This window comes from Tupaia chinensis, unplaced genomic scaffold (genome assembly GCF_000334495.1).
Source record: "Tupaia chinensis unplaced genomic scaffold, TupChi_1.0 Scaffold149560_1, whole genome shotgun sequence".
NCBI classification, from domain to species: domain Eukaryota; kingdom Metazoa; phylum Chordata; class Mammalia; order Scandentia; family Tupaiidae; genus Tupaia; species Tupaia belangeri.
The window spans coordinates 2365291-2381638 of NW_006209405.1; the positions used below are offsets into that span (position 1 = coordinate 2365291).

At 39.2% G+C, this 16348-nt stretch overlaps 1 protein-coding gene across 3 annotated transcripts in view; it reads left to right on the forward strand.

Moving 5' to 3' along the window:
- Positions 1–16348, forward strand: part of LOC102486769 (protein FAM122A-like) — a 60893-nt gene that overhangs the window by 12489 nt on the left and 32056 nt on the right. For all 3 annotated transcript variants that reach the window (XM_006171436.2, XM_006171439.1, XM_006171440.2), the window contains exon 6: positions 15485–15541. In XM_006171436.2, the coding sequence (XP_006171498.1) occupies positions 15485–15541 (57 nt within the window). The remainder of the gene's footprint in view (positions 1–15484; positions 15542–16348) is intronic.

The window sequence follows — 16348 nt, forward strand, 5'->3', positions numbered from 1 at the left end:
AGAGATAGAAAGCGAGAAATCCCCCCCCGGGGGAGTTGGCCATGCCACAATTCCTTCTCTTCCAGTCTCCACCTGGGATTTTGGGCACACGCACATGTGCCCAGTGTGTTTCAAGCTGCCGGGTCCTGGATTCAAACCGCAGATGACCACATGGTAGTCCAGCGCCTTAACCACTACACCACCTGCTGGCCCCTGCCCCCTATCACCCAATTTTTTTAAAGCACAAAGCCAGACTTAAAAGAATGAGAAAACTGTGGTCAGCCATGTGGGAGTCCAGCGCCTTAACCACCATACCACCTGCTGACCCTGGCTTTCAATTTTAAAGAACATTCTAACTTGGAGAGAAAAAATGTGTAGGCTCTCTTAAAAGTAGTTTTCAGACTTTTGGTTTGACTTTTATCTCACATTTATCTTGAATTATAAATAAATTCTGCTAGTTCATGGCGTTATACTGCAATCTTTAAATTATGACTTTTTTCCTGTTAGTTATCATGTAAACATAGCAAACACATTCTAGTCAGTAAGTCAAAGAGTTGATTCATTATATGGTTTGTTTTTATTGAGTAAAATTCACATAACACTGCATTACCTATTTTTTAAATTTACATTTAGTCACCAGACATCTGTAGAACATATAAAATGATTTTTTCCCAGTGTGAAAACAGCACATATTAGTCAAGTTATAGCTATTACTGTGTACGTTTTCAGCAGTAGTTAACGTTTCGTTTTTGTTCAGTGGCATTTAGAGCATTCATAATGCTATCCAACCAGTCCTCTCTAGTTTCAAAAAGTGTACATCCATGTCTTGTTTCTGATCTTAGGGTGAAAGTTTTCTGTCTTTGGTCAATGAATATCATGTTAGGTGTGGGGTTTTGGCAAGTGTCCTTTGTCACATTAAGGGAGTTCCCTTCTATTCCACTAGCTGAGTACTTTTATCATGAAAGGGCTTTGAATTGTCTTAATTACTTTTTCTACATCTCTTGAGATGATCATGTGCTTCTTCCCCTTTGTTTGATTAATGCAACATATGACATGATTTTCTTATATTGAGTCACCCTTGCCTTCCTGAGATACATCTTATTTATAAGGGACATTGGTCTGTAATGATCTTTCTTGTGATATTGTTGCTAGTTTTGGTATCAGGGTAATGCTGGCCTCAGAATATGTTAGGAAGTGGGACCAGCAGTTAGCATAATGACTATGTCGCTGGACTCCCACATAGTCAACCGCGGTTCACGTCCCGGACCCGGTGACTTAAAACTCATGCCAGGTGCGCGTGCATGTGTGCCCAAGATCCCGAGAGGAGAATGGAGGAGAAGGGATTGCGGTGTGGCCATCCCCCCTGGGGGGGTGATTTCTCGCTTTCTGTCTCTCTGTCTCTCTCTGTCTGTCTGGCGAGTGCACGCGCCCTGTTGCAAAAACCTCTTAAAAAAAAAAAGAATATGTTAGGAAGTGCCTTTTCCATTTCAATTTTCAGAAGAGTAAGTACAATTGATGTTAATTCTTCCTTTTATTAAAAAAATTGCCATAGGGCACACACAAGAGAGGAGAGAGACAGAGAGAGACAGATCTGGGACTTGAACCATAGTTGGCCGTGTGGGAGTCCAGTGCCTTAACCACTATGCTACCTGCTGGCCACATTAATTCTTTAAATGCTTGGTAGAGTTCACCAGTGAAGCTATCTGGTCCAGGACATTTCTTTGTTGGGAAGTTTTTGTTTGCAGATTCTATCTTTACTTATAGATTTGTTGAGGTTGCCTCTCTTTTCTTGAACCAGTTTAGTAATTTGTGTGGTTTTAGGAATTTGTTTACTTCATCTATATACTCTAACTTGTTGGCTACAATTTAAAAAATATGATAGCATGTATAGAACCCATTTTTTCTTTTATACTTTCTTATTTACACTTAATTATATATCTTTATAGGGTACAATATAGTTGTTCAAAGCATGCATGTAATGTGTGATAATCAAGTTGAGGATAATACTGTATTCGTTATTTTCAACATAGAACATTCCACTATGTTATGCACTTCTGATTTTCCTTTTGTTGGGTTGTTGGAAAAATCATGACACACTTTTCTGTTTTTCTATGCAAAAATGCATCATGACTTTTCTGATGACCCAATATTTGTATGTGTGTATGTATATATGCATGTATACATGTGCATATATAAAAATTGTGTAAAAATTGGTAACATCCTGTTTTTTCCTGTGCTGTGGTGTACTTTTCCATAACCTATTTGCCTTGTTTACATGCGTTCAAGTATCTGTTAAATGTTTTTCCCTGAATCACCCACTCCAACCCCTTATCCCCTGTGCAGTCTCTGATATCTACAGTCACTTTTCTTGAAACCAATTTAAAAATATTGCCTCCTGATCTTAAAACTGGACATTTTCCTCCTCATAGAATAATATTCAAAATTATTGCCATGAATGAGTTAATATTATAGTAAGAAAAAATTTTAATTGCTCATTAAACTAATCTTTCTTTTCCCACTCACTCATTTATTCATTCATTCAACAATATTTATTGTGCCCCTGCTTGTTTATCAAAGCTTTTCAAACCTATCCAAGGTATAAAAAGGTCAAGTCAACAAATATTTTATCCCAGGTATTCTCAGCCAAGTCAATAACTATTTTTAGTACCTACAGTGTATTAGACATTTATCTAGTTATCAAGGAGATCTAACCTAGTTTGGGGGGTTTAGGGACATCTTATTTGAGATCTTACTGATGTATTTGTGTAAGCTAGTCTTAAAAAAAAAAAGAATATGTTAGGAAGTGCCTTTTCCATTTCAATTTTCAGAAGAGTAAGTACAATTGATGTTAATTCTTCCTTTTATTAAAAAAATTGCCATAGGGCACACACAAGAGAGGAGAGAGACAGAGAGAGACAGATCTGGGACTTGAACCATAGTTGGCCGTGTGGGAGTCCAGTGCCTTAACCACTATGCTACCTGCTGGCCCCATTAATTCTTTAAATGCTTGGTAGAGTTCACCAGTGAAGCTATCTGGTCCAGGACATTTCTTTGTTGGGAAGTTTTTGTTTGCAGATTCTATCTTTACTTATAGATTTGTTGAGGTTGCCTCTCTTTTCTTGAACCAGTTTAGTAATTTGTGTGGTTTTAGGAATTTGTTTACTTCATCTATATACTCTAACTTGTTGGCTACAATTTAAAAAATATGATAGCATGTATAGAACCCATTTTTTCTTTTATACTTTCTTATTTACACTTAATTATATATCTTTATAGGGTACAATATAGTTGTTCAAAGCATGCATGTAATGTGTGATAATCAAGTTGAGGATAATACTGTATTCGTTATTTTCAACATAGAACATTCCACTATGTTATGCACTTCTGATTTTCCTTTTGTTGGGTTGTTGGAAAAATCATGACACACTTTTCTGTTTTTCTATGCAAAAATGCATCATGACTTTTCTGATGACCCAATATTTGTATGTGTGTATGTATATATGCATGTATACATGTGCATATATAAAAATTGTGTAAAAATTGGTAACATCCTGTTTTTTCCTGTGCTGTGGTGTACTTTTCCATAACCTATTTGCCTTGTTTACATGCGTTCAAGTATCTGTTAAATGTTTTTCCCTGAATCACCCACTCCAACCCCTTATCCCCTGTGCAGTCTCTGATATCTACAGTCACTTTTCTTGAAACCAATTTAAAAATATTGCCTCCTGATCTTAAAACTGGACATTTTCCTCCTCATAGAATAATATTCAAAATTATTGCCATGAATGAGTTAATATTATAGTAAGAAAAAATTTTAATTGCTCATTAAACTAATCTTTCTTTTCCCACTCACTCATTTATTCATTCATTCAACAATATTTATTGTGCCCCTGCTTGTTTATCAAAGCTTTTCAAACCTATCCAAGGTATAAAAAGGTCAAGTCAACAAATATTTTATCCCAGGTATTCTCAGCCAAGTCAATAACTATTTTTAGTACCTACAGTGTATTAGACATTTATCTAGTTATCAAGGAGATCTAACCTAGTTTGGGGGGTTTAGGGACATCTTATTTGAGATCTTACTGATGTATTTGTGTAAGCTAGTTTGGAATATTGATGGCAAGGGAAGACAGCATTCCTGGTAGAAAATCACATTATTTGAAGGCCCAGAACTGAAAGGAAGAGTGGTATGTAAAGCACAGAGTGTGTATTGAGTTTGAAAAATGTTCATTATAGATAGAGTAGAAGAAAAGTTGAAGTGAGGGTTATGGTTGGAGAAATAGACAAGTATAAGATTGTGCAGGGCTTTCCAAGTCATGCTAAAGATTTTGTACTTTATCCTAAACTCAATGGGAGGCCACTGAAAAATTCAAAGTCTAATTTGCATTGTTAAAAGATTTCCCTGGTGGGACCAGCAGTTGGCGTAATGACTATGTCGCTGGACTCCCATGTAGTTGACTATGGTTTGAGTCCCGGATCCAGTGGCTTAAACTCATGCCAGGCACGTGTGCATCCATGCCCAAGATCCCATGAGAAGAATGGAGGAGAAGGGATTGTAGTGTGGCCATCCCTCCTGGGGGGTGATTTCTCGCTTTCTGTCTGTCTCTCTGTCTCTCTGACGAGCATACGCACCCTATAGCAAAAAAAAAAAAAAAGAAAGAAAAAATCACCAAGACTTAACACATCAGTCAGAGAAAGAGTCAGAGTGGCAGGAAGAAATTCAGAAGAGGATAGTATCATGAAAAATCAAGGAAAAATAATGTCATATGCTATCAAGCAGTCAAACAAAATATTCATGAATTTCTTATTTTGAAAGTAATTTGAGTGGAGAGAGGGGTTGGTGAAATTAAGCCAGATTGGATTGGATTGAAGAATGACTCAGAGCTGAGGAGAATGGAGGAGAAGGGATTGCAGCATGGCCATCCCCCCAGGGGATGATTTCTTGCTTTCTGTCTCTGTTTCTCTGCTTATCTGGTGAGTACACGTGCCCTATAGCAAAAATATCTTTAAAAAATAAAAATAAAAAATAAGAATGACTCAGAGCTGGAGACTCATAAATGGTATGTACATATAAGCTCAGTTGTTTAAGGCCAGTGACCCTTTTTATGCCTTAATTTCCTGCCATATAGGTGTGTTGTAGTGATTGCATGAATCAGTGTAAAGCAGTCAACACAGAACATGCACATACTAAATGTTCAATAAATATTAGATGTTTTTATTAGTGATAGCATGTGTAGATAGTAACCATGTACTTGGCGTTTTTAAATATATTATGTACCATAGATTGCATAAGGTTCAGTTCAATATAATGCATATTTAAAATAAGAGCTCTTATATAATAGATTATGTTTAGAAGTATTGAAGTCATTTAAACCTATTTGACGATGGGAATTTCAAGGATTATTGGTTTAGCTTGTTTTAACAACACTATGCATATGCCTTTATTGTGTCAAAGCATCACTTTATTATTATTATTATAAGACAAATAGATACTTGCCTTCAGCATAGAAATGCTGCATTTTCCAGGAGAATGGCATGACGAATTAGAATTGTCATTTCTTTAGGCAGAAGCAACAAGATCCAATTAGGGAAGACTTACACTATAAGGAATATTTATTATCTCAAATGATAAGTCCTGAGGAAAGGAGATTCCAGGGTTGGTTAATTCAGTGGCTCATTGATATTATCAGAGACCCGGAATCCTTCCATCTTCCATTGTACCATCCTCAGCAGCCTCACTAACCTACCTACCTTACTAGGCACATAGACCCAGGGTTCATAACCTATGTAAACCTATGTATACTGTGATCTTATATATAGTTACAGATGTTAGGAAGGATATGTATCAATCCATTCTTAATCAAGGCACTCCTCACTGAATGACCACAGTCCATTCCTATGACTAGACCATTTGGCAAATTGGAATATAGAACTGGACCATAAGCGAGGAGTTTAAGGGCTGACATCTAGTGGTGTGTTGTAGCACCATGGTGTATGTATTTTTCAATAGCTATTGTGTGACATCACGTTAGAATAATGTAGTTCTATCTACACAAAACGCATACATTAGATAAGCTCCAGACAGTGACGAGACACGTCACAGCACAATATAAATCCAGTGTCATTGTTTTAATTTTTCTGAATACTGCTATGGGCGCACAATAAAATATAAATTTGTAAATGAAATATGTGGTCTTGTGTGATTACAAATGCTTTATGTAGTTAATACTAACCAAGTGTGAGAATAAAATAAGGACTAAGGAATCGGGATTCCTGATACTCACCTGGACTGAGAAAGGAGACAAAGGGTACTCTGCACTGGAGAACTGGTCATAAGTCCAAGTGCTCAATATACAGGTAGGTCACTAAGTGAGGAGTGGCATAGTTATCTCTGAAGCATGAACTTAAAGGAAGAATTTTACTTTTACTTTTGCACTTCCATGCCATTTGACTTGTTGTTGCTGTTTTTTTGTTTTTGTTTTTGTTTTTGTTTTTTGCTTTGGGGTGCATGCACTCACTGGAGAGATAAGACAAGAAATCTCCCCCAACTGGGGGAATGGCGGCACTGCAGTCTTTCTCCTTCATTCTCCTCTTGGGATCTTGGGCACAAACATACACACCCGATGAGTTTTTTAAGTTCCAGGTCTGGGATTTGAACCACAGTCAACTACATGGGAGTCCAGCGATGTAACTATTATGCTGTGGTCCCCTGTTTGAATGTTTCTCACAAAGCATGAACAATACAGATATTTTCATTTCTAGTGGACATAGCACATTACAAAATAGAAATATCAACCCTTGGGACCAGCAGCTAGCGTAATGGCTATGTCGCTGAACTCCCATGTAGTTGACCACAGTTCGAGTCCTGGACCCAGTGGCTTAAACTTATGCCAGGTGTGTGTGCGTGCGTGCCCAAGATCTCGAGAGGAAAATGGAGGAGAAGGGATTGCAGCGTGGCCATCCCCCCAGGGGATGATTTCTCACTTTCTGTCTCTCTGTCTCTGTCTTTCTGGCGAGCACACACGCCCTATAGCAAAAACCTCTCCACACATGCACACACACAAAATAGAAATATCATCCCTTAAAAATAAAAATATTGTTAGGTGATATCATAAACTCTAAGTTTAAGAGTCTTAAGCCATACTGGACTGTCCTTAAAATTGGTGCTGTAGTGCCTAGATTAGTCTAATTCATGAAGGCAGAAAGTAGAATGGTGGTTGCCAGGAGCTGGGAGGGGGAAAGAATGGGGAAGTATTGCTTAATGGGTATAGAGTTTCAGTTTTGTAAGATGGAAAGAGTTCTGGAGCTTGATCACACAACAGTGTGAATGTACTTAACACTACTGCACACATACACAAAGTTAAGATGGTAAATTTTATGTTACATGCATTTACCACAATTAAAAAATGGTGTTACTTTTTATGTCTTTTATTATAGGTAAAGCAGTATTTAAAAAAAAATAATCACCATGAGGCCAGCACCCATAGCCTTCTGGTAAGGAAGCTGGATCCCATGTGGCTGACTGCAATTAAAATCTGGTCCTCATGGCTTAAAAAACACACTGAAGGAACCAGCAAGTAGTGCGGTAGTTAAGGCACTGGACTCCCACATGGCCGACCATGGTTTGAGTCCTGGACCTGATGGCTTGAAAATCATGCCAGTCATGCATGCCCAAAATACCAAGAAGAGAATGGAAGAGAAGGGATTGCGGCATGGCCATCCCCCTGAGGGCATGATTTCTCATTTTCTCTCTGTCTCTCTCTGTTTCTCTAGTGAATGTACTCACCCCATGGCAAAAATCTCAAACAAAGTCAAAACAAAACAAAACAAAACAAAACACCACATACCAGATACGTGTGCATGTGTGACCCCAATCCTGACAGCATAGAGAAATAGAGAAGGGATTGTGGTGTGACCACGCCCCATTGAGGGGGTGCTTTCTCCCATTCTCTCTCTCTGGTGAACACATGTGCCCTCTGGCAATTAAGAAAAAAAATCACAGAAGGCATAGAAGAGCCATGGGTGTCATTTAACACACAAACGAATAAATAAAGATGCATATTTTCATTCTTTTTTTGGGGGGGAGGTTTTTGCTATAGGGTGTGTGTGCTCACCAGAAAGACAGAGAGAGACAGAGTGGCAAAAAGCAAGAAATCACCCCCCGGGGGGATGGCCACACCATGACGATCCCATCTCCATTCTCCTCTCGGGATCTTGGGCACGTAGGCACACGTGCCCGGTGTGAGTTTAAGCCACCGGGTCCGGGACTAGAACCATGGTCGACCACATGGGAATCCAGCAGCATAGCCACTGTGCCAACTGCTGGTCCCAAAGATGCATATTTTCTGAGTATTGTAAAAATAAATAGTTATCTCACAACTATTTTGTTCAAGCATAAATCTTTTCTTCACTACGCTCAGAAAATCACTCCACCCATTTCTGATGAACACAAACCCAAGACCTCTTCTGACTATTTGGACTATTCCTTCCTCCCACCCAAAGCACCCCTTTGCTTTATCTCCTGAGAACCCTGAGTTTGGCATGAAATTCCCCACTCTTCCACCACAAATGCCCCTGAGACCTCTGCTGACTCTAAGTAACGCTGCATCATTTCTCCTTCGCCACCTCCTCCTATTCCAAAAGAAAGAGTAGAAATGTCCCTGCTTCCTAGCAATGCTCGTCTTGAGCAATTCACCCATTTTAATTTGATGCCTACATATATTTGTCTGACTGGGTTTTGTTCTTCACATCGGCAACTGTAAATCCTAACCTTAGTTTATGGCCCACCCATAACAAGTGTATGACACATTCTTGGACCTGCATTAGGGCCTGTCTGTCTATCCTGCATTCAATTCATATTAAGTATCCTTGCAAGCCACCTTAAATCACTTCTGGAACTAGGTAGAGGCATTTATAAACATAGCGTACAACCCTTTGTTCCAGACTTCCTTTTCTTCTCTCTCTTTTTTAGTTTTGGCTATAGGGCGCTTGCATTCTCCAGAGAGAGACAGCAAGAGAGAGGGAAAGTGAGAAATCACCCTCCAGAGGAGATGTCCACATTGCAGTCTCCTCTCCTCCATTCTTATGGGGATTTTGGGCATACACATACACATGCCTGGTGTGATTTTTTTTTTTTTCAATCTGCCGGGTCCAGGACTAGAACCATGGAATCAGTCATGTGAGATCCAGTGCCTTAACCTCTATGCCACCTGCTGGCCCAGGATTTTCTAAGTATTTTATCTCTAGTAACTGTAGTAGAAAATAGGTTAAAAGTAGTTAATTTAGGAAAGTTGAAATTTATTTTTCAGAAAGTTAATGTCTTGGACCCGGCAGATAGTATGATGGTTAGTGGTGTTGGACAACCACGTGGCCTCCCGCAGTTGGAGTTCTGGTCCTGGAGGCTTATCTTCTCACTTGCCATCTCGCTCTGTCTCTCTCTGGTGAGCACACATTCCCTATAGGAAATTAAAAGAAAAATAGTAATAAAAAATTAAATAAATAGTTCTAAAAAAAAAGTTAATACCTACCTCCCCCAGACATTTCTCACCATATCCTTGCTGATGTCATCAACTTCAGTCAAGAAATACAATTTCCTGGATAAAGTTTTCCTACCAGGAAATTCTTAGCCTTTAGTTGAGACTAAATTGGTTCCTTATCATCCCTTTGGTATCAATTAAAAGTAATCTCTTCCAGGAAGTCTTTCATAACAACATACAATTCTCTTTTCTTATAACATAATTATAATGTAGTTAAAGTACCATAATTTATATATATATAAATATACATATATAAAATGTGTGTGTGTGTGTATTTAAGTTCAGGTTAGCATATCTTCTTTTTAAAGAATTATTTTGTTTAACTTTATTTATTTATTTATTTATTTTAATTTGACCAGAGAGGGACAAAGAGAGAGTGAAAAGGCAAGTCACCAGGTCTGGGACTTGAGTCATGGTCGGCCATGTGGGAGTCCAGCACTCTTAACCACCAAGCCATCTGCTGGCCCTAATTAGCATGCCTTTTGAATTAGGTTATAAACCTCACAAACTTTCGTTTTTTACATTATATATTGTGAACTTTCTGGGCATTGAATGTTAATGATGTGAACATTGGTAAGATGAATTAAACTTACTAAAATTCAATTTGTTCAGAGATATATATGTGTGTATACATAGATACATACACATATGGATATATACCGGCTGCTGAGAGATTTTGATAATGGGGAGACTGTATGTGAGAAGACAGGGTATGTAGGAAATGTTTGTACCTTGTTTAATTTCTCTGAGAATCTAAAATGGCTCTCAAAACAATTCTATTGGGACCAGCAGTTAGTGTAATGGCTATGTCACTGGACTCCCATGTAGTCGACCGTGGTTCGAGTCTCGGACTTGGTGGCTTTAAATCATGCCAGGCACGTGTACGTGCATGCCCAAGATCCTGAGGGGAGAATGGAGGAGAAGAGATTGCGGTGTGGCCATCCCCTTGAGGGAGGTAATTTCTCACTTTCTGTCTCTCTGTCTTCTCTGTCCATCTCTGTCTTTCTAGCAAGACACCTTATAGCAAAATCCTCTTAAAAAATTATAAAAAAAACTAAATTCTATTAAAAAATAAGTAAATAACAGTAAAATAAGTAATCAAACAGGAAAAAAGACTGGAGAATGACAGGGCATAGATAGCTTAGCTGTATAAATATCCCGTATAGAATTCAAGTTGTTACTTATAGATAATTAAACATTGACTTCTAGAAGTGTTTTATGATAGTGGTGATAATAGTGGCAGTAATAATAGTTACCCTTTATTGAGCATATACTATGTGCCAAGGCACTGTGCTAAGCATATTACATACATTATCACATTTGCTATAAATAGATTCTTAAAAGAGAAGCTGGGGTATATTGTTCATAACACTGTTTCCTACAAAAATGACTCAGATCCAATGTACATCTTCTGTGTAAGTTTTATCCAGAAGTTTCCTGACTTTCATCAGAAAGGTCAATGACTGACATTATTGGGTGAATTAGAAATTTTCTTGAGAGCTGGCCCAGTAGCCTAGTGGTTAAGGGACCCATGTAGCTGACTGTGGTTTGAGGCTTGAAAAACATGTCAGGTGCATGCCTGCCCCAATCCCAATGGGATAGAGAACTGGAGGAGGAGAGATTGTGGCATGACCATGTCCCATTGGGGAGTGCTTTTTGCCCCTTTCCCTCTCTCTGTCTCTTTCCGGCAAGCATGTGCATCCTCTAACGATTTTTTACAAAAGGAAAAAAAAATGTTTTGCAATATCAACCCTAGAACTTGCTCACTGATAGGCCAACTTGAGTTACTGGATTGGTAGTTCACAGCTACCCGACACCTCCTTCTGTTTTTTAAGTTTATTTGCTCTTCCGTGAGAGCAAAAGACATTAAAAGAGAGGTTCCTCAACAGGGTCCTCATGTCACAATCCACCCCTTGTCTCAACCAGCCTAAATTGTGGGCATGTGCACATCTGGCATGTAGAGGAAGGCCCAGGATGTGATCCTCGGACCTTCCCATGTGGGTCTAGTTGCGTTCCCACAGCACTACCACCCAAACCTCTACCTTCCTTCTTTTTATTTTATTTTATTTTATTTTATTTTTTTTGAATTACAGTATGAGTTTATTTTGGCACAAAGTTTTTTTTTTTAAAACCCATGAATAGTGTTTTCATTTTTTTGTTTAATCTGGAGGATCCTAAGAAATAGTCTTTATTTCTAATAACTTACTTAAGAAATTAAGAATCAAATATCTATTCTACCCTTCTTGAATGAATTCCCTCTCTAGATCACCAGTTGGTTGACAGAGGGAAGTTTTTCTTCTTGTAAGAATTCTTGGTTCTAAGTAAAGAAAGAAGGTTAAAAACATAATATCAGCTTTTACCCATCCTCTATGTAGGAATTGAACCAGGCTCAGAGTTGATGAATATCTGGGTATGTCTGTCCCAAAGTTAATAGAAGTAGTATGAATAACCTGCTCTTTTCCTATATATACCACCCAAGTCGATAGTTTTCCACAGCTCAAACTTTTTTTGGAGAGGTTTTTGCTATAGGGTGTGTGCGCTCGCCAGAAAGACAGAGAGAGACAGAGAGACAGGTTTTTGCTATAGGGTTCGTGCGCTCGCCAGAAAGAGAGAGACAGATTTTTGCTATAGGGTGCGTGCGCTCGCCAGACAGACAGACAGAGACAGAGAGATAGAAGGCGAGAAATCACCCCCCAGGGGGGATGGCCATGCCACAATCCCTTCTCCTCCATTCTCCTCTCGGGATCTTGGGCACGCACACACGCACCTGGCATGAGTTTAATCCACCGGGTCCGGGACTTGAACCGCAGTCGACTACATGGGAGTCCAGTGACGTAGCCATTACGCTAACTGCTGGTCCCAACAGTTCAAACTTTTTGAGCATGGCATTTGAAGTTTTCCAGCACCTTCACCTTTTCAGCCCCAGAATTTCCTCTTCCTCCATGGACTTCTGGCATTCCACTTACATAGGGGTAATAACCTTTCCTAAAACATGCCAAGCATTCCCACTTTTCTGTTGCATATTCTGTCAAACCCCTCATCTTACAAGTACCAGCTTATGCCTCTCTCCTCAGTCCCTCACCTCCAACCTTTACACACATCCACTTGATTGAGGCTCTTCCTTCCCACTCCACTTTGCCTTCATTTCCTTGGCTCTTTTTATAACATTTGCTTCTGTGATTGGTTTTCTCAGTAACTGTAAGGTCTCTGAGGGTAATAAGTATAGCTTATTAGTTTTTATTTATTTTTTTAAATTCTCTCCTTCCCCTCTGAGTAGAAAAACAGCTCCTTAAACATAGTGAGGACTCAAAAATATTGAAATATTTAAGAGGGAACAGAAGATGGCGTAATAGTTATGTCACTGGACTCCTACATAGTCAACTGCAGTTCAAGTCCCAGACCCAGCAGCTTAAAACTCATGTCGGCACATGTGCATGTGTACCCGAAATTCTGAGAGGAGAATGGAGGAAAAGGGATTGCTGCATGGCCATCTCTGCTGGGGGGTGAGTTCTCACTTTCTTTCTGTCTTTCTGTCTCTCTGGTGAGTGCACTTGCCCTATAGCAAAAATCTCTCCAAAAAGGAAAAGGAAAGAAACACTTAAGAGTTAACTGTATTTTTCATGGGGAAATCATTGTTGCTAATTGTAGAATATAATTATATGTAGTGCAATTTCAGTTGCCCACATACAAATTTTCTATCATTGTTTTTGCACTCTTGGCTGTTTCTGTTTTTTCCACCTGCAGATGATTGGAAAAGAAGCAAACTGATTTAAACACTTCAAGCAAAACGTTGGGTCATTGGAAAAGTCATGATACGTTTTTGCCTAAAAAAAAGAGAAAAATATGTCATGACTTTTCTGGCAATTCAATATAATTAGTGAGGTAATATGCTTCTTAAAAAGTTATGATTAAAAGAAGAAAAAAAGTTATATTATACCTTTAAAAATTCAGATTATCTGATTCATTAAAACTTTATTCATCTAACACACACTTTTTTTGTTTCTTAGGGTTTTTAGCATAGGGTGCTTGTGTTTGCTGGAAAGAGACAGAGACAGTGACAGGGAAAGTGAGAAATCAGCCCCCAAGGGGGGAAAGCCATCCTACAATTCCTTCTCTTCTGTTCTGCTCCTGGGATTTGGGGTACACATGTACACATGCCCAGTGTGATTTTTAACCGCCAGGTCTGGGACTTGAACTGTGGTCAGCCATATGGGAGTCCAGTGCCTTAACCACTGCCAAGTGCTGGCCCCCAACACACAGTTTTTGAAGACTGATCTCCCACTTACCAGTTCCCTCTTTGTTCAGTCTTTCTTGGCCACTATCCAACCATTGGTTTTAACTGAAAACCCCACGGCAATCTGTTTTTCCTCTTTCTGATTATTTTTCAAATCTGTCTCCTTCTCTTGGCCCTTCCCTTTTTCATTCAGACCCTCACCACTTTTGACCTGTCCTGCGACCCTGTTTCCAGTCCCTCTTCCCTCCAATTTCCATTTGTTCCCTCTAATGCTGCTAAGGTTACCTTTTAAAGCAGATGTGATCTTCATGGCTAAAAGATCTTTGAAGTTTAAGAACTCAGGGGAACCTATGCTTTGCATTTTCTATTAGGCTCAGAGGCTCAAGTCCAAAACCCATACATGACCTGGTTTCTGCCAAATTTTCTCAAGTTGGTTTCCTCCCACTCCCTTTTAGGTACTGTTTTAGCTGCCCCACATGTCTTTGTTCCCTAACATGCCTCTCTACCTGAGCTACTCGGTTCTGGCACATACCCACATTTCCCTAGTTAGACCTTGAGTTGCTCAAAGACAGGAGAAATGTCTTACTAATTTTTGGGTTCTCAGGGCCTAGCACAGTGTGTTAGCAAGTTAGTAAATGCTCATTATATATTTTTTGAATGCACACCTCAATGTGTTCTTTTTTTTTTTTATTTTAGGAGAAGTTTTTGCTGTAGGGCACGTGCACTTGCCAGACAGACAGAGAGAGACAGAGAGACAGAAAGTGACAAAACACTCTCCAGGGGTGATGGCCACGCCTGCAATCCCTTCTCCTCCATTCTCTTGGGATCTTGGGCACGCATGCACATGCACCCGGTGTGAGATTAAGCCACCGGGTCTGGGACTCGAGCCATGGTCGACTACATGGGAGTCCAGCGACATAGCCATTACGCTAACTGCTGGTCCCGCCTTGTATTTCTTATGCTCGCAGTAATTTTGATCTGTCTTGAAATGTATAGACTTCTTTTTTTTCGTTTGCTATGGAGTGTGTACTTGAGGAAGGGAGGGAATGGGAGAGAAAGAGTGACAGGGAAAGTGGAAAAGCACTCTCCAGGGAGGATGATCACATTACAATCCCTGCTCCTCCATTCTCTTGGGATTTTAGACATGTGCACACATGTGCCCAGGGTATTTTTCAAACTGCCGGTTCTGGGACTCGAACTACACAATTGGCCACATGGGGCCCTGTCACTTTAACCTCCACACCACCTGCTGGCCCCAAAATGTATACACTTTTTTTTCTTTTTTTGGAGAGGTTTTTGCTATAGGGCACATGCGTTCGCCAGAAAGACAGAGAGACATAGAGATAGAAAGCAAGAAATCACCCCCCAGGGGGGATGGCCACAACACAGTCCCTTCTCCTCCATTCTCCTCTTGGGATCTTGGGCATGCACGCACACATGCCTGGCATGAGTTCAAGCCACCAGGTTCGGGACGTGAACTGTGGTTGACTACATGGGAGTCCAGCGACATAGCCATTACGCTAACCGCTGGTCTCAAAATGTATACACTTTCGACAAGTGTAATTTTCAATCAAGATCCAATAGGATTTCTTTTAAACTTGAATTTAACTGATACCATTACTGGCAAGCATTAGGCACTCAATACATATTTTTGGTATTTCAACATGACTTAATGTATATAAATAATTAATCAGAAACATTAAAGCAAAGTTGACCTGTATATTTTAAATTTCAGTTGTCATCGCCTTCTCCCATACGTACTTCCCTCAGCCGCCTTCATCAAATCAAGCAGGTAAGACTTTCAAACCTAACAGCTATTCATTTTAAAAAAGGAAATTATCTCTTTTTTTTTAAACGTATCTGTTTCAGTAATTCTAAGCAAGGTCACACGTACTTATGTTTTTAATTCCAGGAGTGATTACTTAAAAAAAAAAAAAAATGAACAACTCATCCAGTAATTTGGTTGTTAACTATTTCAAGAAATTGATCATTTCCAGAAATATTGCCTTTTCATGTACTTCGAATCTAGCTTCTTTCTTCCAAGACTCTCAAAGAAGAATGCTATATATAAAAATTAATTTTCAGGTTCACAATAAACACAGTTTTCATTTTTTTATACTCTCAGATGAAGGTTTATTCATTTATTTATTTTTGGACAGATAGGATTGTCTTTACACTGTCATTCTTTGTTCTCTTCTTGGTGATCTGAGTTCAGGACACACTGTACCTCAGTTTATGTTTTGTAGGTGTATGTGTGTGTACTTGTGTGTGCGCACTTAGTAGCGCAAACCTAACTCAGAACCAAATCTTTTAATTATCCAAGGATTAGCCACAGAACTCCAAAGATCAAATCACCACTCCACCACAGGTGGTAGAAGGTTTTTGATCAGCTACAAGCACTTTTTTCAAGGGGAAGGGAGGTGCTTAACTGTTATGAAGCACTTATATTATTCACTTAGCACTGAATAGGTACATTGCATTGTGCTCTCATGTCATCTCATAACCTTATAAGGTCAGAGATGACAGGAGAAATTTAGTAAGTTACCCAATGTCTAGAGCTAGTGAATGTCAGAGCCAAGATTTAGCTCCAAATTACTGA